The 5,232-nt window shown below is 37.5% G+C and overlaps 1 protein-coding gene across 1 annotated transcript; it reads right to left on the bottom strand.

Annotated features, from left to right (window-relative positions):
* Positions 1-1,500: 1,500 nt before the first annotated feature.
* On the bottom strand, positions 1,501-3,738 carry FIGNL1 (fidgetin like 1). The gene has a single exon (XM_044656896.1). The coding sequence runs from the start codon at positions 3,726-3,728 to the stop codon at positions 1,698-1,700; it is 2,031 nt and encodes a 676-aa protein (XP_044512831.1). The 5' UTR covers positions 3,729-3,738; the 3' UTR covers positions 1,501-1,697.
* Positions 3,739-5,232: the final 1,494 nt, after the last annotated feature.

Raw genomic sequence — 5,232 nt, 5'->3', positions numbered from 1 at the left:
TTTTCACAAGGAGGGTCAATTAGGGTTGGGGAATGATGTGGGAAATGAATGCAAGTTAAGAATAGTGATAGCAATGAAACTTTTTTTTTTTAAAGAAAAGGAATCCATGTCAAATATTCTATGCTAACAACAGTTTGATCCACAATTTATTTGTTTTTTTATTTGCAAAAAATACCTACTTTTTGAAAACTTGGTTACTTATCAAAAACTATAACATGGTCTTGATATTATCTAAAAATATTTGCTAATACAAAATACTGAATAACCTTCCAATAAGACAAGGAAAGAGACTAGGCATAGATAATTTTGATCTTCTGCGTTATGCCAAAATTCAAGTAAAAGAAATCTGGAAAAAATTGTTTTCAAATCCATCATTACAAAAGACCTGCTAAAAGAAGTGTCAAACAAAAGATTAATTTCTAATCCTGCAAAATATTTTTTAAAGTACTGATGTTGGGGGAAACTAGGTGGTTCAATGGACTTGAAAGTCAGGTTTAGAGATGGGAAGTCCTGGGTTCAAATCGGAACTCAGATTCTTCTTAGCTGTGTGACCCTGAACAAGACACTTAACTCCCGTTGCCTAATCCTTTCCAGTCTTCTTCCTTCTTCCTTCCTCCTTTCTCCTTCCTCCCTCCTCCTCCTCCTTCTTCTTCTTCTTTTTATAAAACCCTTACCTTCTGTCTTGGAGTCAATTCTGTGTATTGGCTCCAAGGCAGAAGAGTGATAAGGGCTAGGCAATAGGGGTCAAGTGACTTGCCCAGGATCACACAGCTAGGAAGTGTCTGAGGTCAGATTTGAACCTAAGACCTCCCTTCTCTAGGCCTGGTTCTCAATCTACTGAGCCACCCAGCTGTCCCCACCTTTCCAGTCTTCTGACTTGGGACAAATACACACAATATTGATTTTAAAACAGAAGTTAAGAGTTAAAAAAAAAGTACTGACCTCAAGGTATTTTTATCATGTCACACTATAGAAAAAGTTCTGATTCCAAAATATTCCTTATTATCATTGCATGTTTTTACTATAAAAAATCTTTATTCATTTTCAAATATTTGGCAGTTATAACAAAACAAAATTCTACATGCCTCAGAAAAAATAATACTAAATACTTTTATCTTTCTAAGTCCATCATGTTGAGGTAAGAAAACAGAAATAGAGGTTGGATTGTAAACTGTAAGAATCAAAACAAAAAACTTATACTGACTCAGGTGAGTATCTTTTTTTGCTGTTATTTTGAGGGGTTTTTTTTTTAACTTTTCTTCATCTAAATGTTACCACTCTATTAAGACAACATTAAAAAATAAGACCTTTCAAAAAGGTATTCCATTCCTAAACATAAAATGGATACAACTACAAGAAAGCTTCATACGCAAATTCAATCTCTAGATTTTAAAAAAAATCAATCTAAATGTACTCTTCCTTTTATAGTGCCCTTTTGAAACAGAAAAAAAAAAGCCCTCAAAAACAGATAAATCTCATTCTCATTTTGGGAATGCAGACTTCAACTATGATTTAATGATCAGAGGAAATTATATAAATTAACATCAAAAAAAGCACAGAATGGGAAATGTGGGGGGTTTAGGAAGAGGCATTTTACTTTCTTCAAGAACTATAAATGTATTAAAAATAACTATTTTGGGCTTCCAAGCTTTAAAAAAGACATATTTTATAGCTGCCTTAGGTTGTACTTCATTAATTTACTTTCCACAACCAAAAGTTTTATTCCAGTTCTCATACAGTTCCAAATCTTTTAAAGACACACTCGGGCGCACTGTTTGGAAAGCATTTTCAAAATCAATAAAAGTTATTGGTCGAACTTGGTCTGGTGTGACTGTGGCAATGTCAATTGTCTTTAAACTTCGGATAGGACCTAAAGAAGCTTCTCGGCAAAGCTGTGTCATGTCTGCCCCAGAAAATCCATCAGACTGCTTAACAATTTGGGTTATGTCCTCTTCAGTAAGGCAAAAGTGTTCCTTGGCCATCAGATTTTTTACTATTTGCTTCCTTGCTGAAGCTTCTGGGAGTGGAATATAAAGTCTCTTTACCAATCTCCTCCGAGCAGCCTCATCGATTTCTTGAGGCCGATTAGTCGCACCCACCACTAAAATACGTTCTTCAGCCGATGTGGTTGCTCCATCTAACTGAACTAAAAATTCGGTTTTTATCCTTCTGGAAGATTCATGCTCACTGTCTCCACGCTGTGACAATAAGGAATCAATTTCATCAATAAATATCACAGCTGGCTGCTGACATCTTGCAACAGCAAACAGGGCACGGACCATTTTCTCCCCTTCACCTACCCATTTAGAAGTCAAGGAGGAAGCACTGATACTAAAGAAAGTGGCCCCAGACTGACTGGCGATGCACTTGCCAATTAGAGTTTTACCTGTTCCAGGAGGACCAAAGAGTAGAATTCCTTTGGGAGGTCCTCGTAAACCAGTAAAGATGTCTGGCCTCAACATAGGCCACACAACTATCTCTTTTATTGTAGTTTTAGCAAATTCAACTCCTGCTATGTCATCCCAGTTTACAGGAGGGCCATGATCCATAATCTCATTCATAATAAGTTCAATCATCTTTGGCTCTAGATTCTTCAAACGTTCATCAATGGGATGAGCTGGTTCTGCAGGCACGGCTCCAGGAGGTTTACCTTGTGTCCCTCCTTTCTCATCTCTACTATCCTGTCTGGCCAGGGGAGGAACAAACTTCCCAAAGATGCCCCGAGAGCGGCCAGCTCCCAGAGACTTTTTTACTCCACCATATGAAAAGCTTGGTGCACGCTGGGGCTGATGGTTTTTCTTTTGCTGATCTATCCATAGTTGTTCTTTTGCAGTTTTAAAACTAAAAGGACTGCTCTCATCCCTATGGCCACTGGTTTCCATGTTACCAAGAGCCTTATTCAGTGTGGGATTAGAAAGGGCTTCAGTGCTTTCAGAGCTAGAATCACAGAAAGTCCTCTTTTTCCCTGGATTTCCATAGTCAGAATGAAAAAAGGACTGATTTGATGACATGTTTGATGCCATATTGGCTTTTGTAGTGCTACTTGCCATTTTGACATTTCCAAATAATGGAGTAACATGAAACTTTGTCCTGGGCAGTTCATCTAAAGGCACTGAGGATGCAGGAAAGTCATCTGTAGTTCTGGTCATGATGAGAAGCTGATTATTCTGAGGATGGATCAAGGATGCTGGTTTCTCTGGAATACTTAATGTCTTCTCAGTACAATTAGATTTAATCCACTGGTTGGTTTCTTCAGAACTACCACAAACACTAGGTTTGGAAAAACCAAAGGCACTAAACTCCTTATGGATTACTATTGATGCATCTGCTGGTGCCAACAGAGAATCTTTGAACTTTCTGCCAGCCTGCATCATCTCTTGCACACTATTTAATTTGTAAACATTATTTATTGTTAAACCAGATTGCCACTTGCTACTGTCAGTTTGCTGGCATTTTTCCATAGTCAAAATGTTTTCTGCATAGTTATTCAAGCCAGTTTCTACATTGTCAGAGTCAATAATTGCAGAGTATTTGTCTGCATATTTTCTGAAGAGTTTGGAAGCACAGGCCTGGGAAATCTCAGAATTTGCCCATGCATATTGAATGCGCAGAATCTGTGAACGGAAGGCATCTGCCTTCTGGCCTGGAGAACAGTTGCCAGAGGTGATATCAAAGTAATTCTTCTGCCATTCACTCAAATGCAGAGACCTAGTGTTTGGGGTCTGCATTTTGGAGGTTCTATTAAAAAAAATTAGAAAAAAGAAAAAGGATTAGAATCAATAACTAACATTTACAAGAAGCATTTATATAGTATTTTAGAATTATCAAGTGTATGATATACACCATCCCATTTGAGGTAGATACACAGGTAAAAAAAAAAATAAAAGAAGTCATAATAAGATTTTCACTGAGTCTCAAACACAAACACTATTTAAAAAATAGTAACCAATCTATATCTTGAGAGGTAGGGTTGTGTAGTGGACAGAGGACCAGCTTTGGAGTCTACATTCAAGACCTAACTCTGATAAATGACTATGATCCCAAAAGCTAGGAAATCATTTAACCATTTAATGTATTAGATACTTTTCTAAACTTTTAAGTAACAGAGAAGTTGTCAATTGTAATTGTGAATTTCTAAACTAATAAAATCACATCTAGAGCAAAAAAAAAAAAAAAAAAAGAGCAGATCAAGAAGTTTATTTCCATAGTGAACTTACAATTCTAAAGTAATTTAAAATTTTATATAGAGAAATTCCTAACATGAAACCTCAGTTTACGCACAAATGCACATTAATGTTCTTTGGCTATATCCTACTTCTCCCTAAAATTAAGAACAAAATTCATTAAAGTTGGAGATCAAGATTTATCATCAGATCATAAAAAGCATAAAGGTAACAAAAAGTCTATATTGAGAAATGCTAATAATTAATTTGGTATGAGATGGTAATTCCTATGTTCTTTCATATTGCTTGGGTACAAACTAGATTTGAGTAACAAGGAACCAATTAAGGGTTCTATAGCATTAGAGTAAATGCTATAATGTCTACCTTTACATGCTTATTGTTGAGATCATTTAAATATTTATTAAATGTTAATTATATATAAGGTACAATGGAACCCTACAATAAATACAACATAGTCTCACCCTCAAAATAAGCTTATCATGTTACTTTGTTTCCTTAAGCAAAATGTGAAATCACTATGCCAGGTGAAGTATCTGCCTAAACCCATGATGGCAAACCTATGTATGGCATGCGTGCCAAAGATGGCACACAGAGACCTCTTTGTGGGCACACAGAGACATCACTGGCATCGTTACTCCATCCTCCCTCTACACTGTGCCTCCTTGACCCTCTGCACTTAGTCCCCCACTCAGGCCACTCTGCTGCCTTTTTCCCTGTCTGGCTCAGGCTCTTCATGACCCTTGTAAGGATGGGGGATGAGACAAAAAGAGCCAGAAGAAGGCTGTTGGTGACAGTTACTGACAGTTGGGACCAGAGAGGGAATTCTGGGTAATTCTCTGGAGGAAGGAGGAGAGGGAGAAGACTTTCGGGGGAGGACTGGAGAGAGGGAGGAGGATATCCCAGCTCGAATCCAGTCCTGAGGGCTTCCTGAGGATCTTTCTTAGGACACTGAAACCCTGATTCCCTGGTCAAAGGCCTCCCATTGCTTCTCACCCAGCAAGACTTCAACCATAGAATCAGCTAAGTTTTGGGACTCCATTTTAGGAGT

This window comes from Gracilinanus agilis, chromosome 1 (genome assembly GCF_016433145.1).
Source record: "Gracilinanus agilis isolate LMUSP501 chromosome 1, AgileGrace, whole genome shotgun sequence".
NCBI classification, from domain to species: domain Eukaryota; kingdom Metazoa; phylum Chordata; class Mammalia; order Didelphimorphia; family Didelphidae; genus Gracilinanus; species Gracilinanus agilis.
The sequence above is the reverse complement of the archived record's forward strand: the minus strand, read 5'-3'. Positions and strand labels throughout refer to the sequence as shown.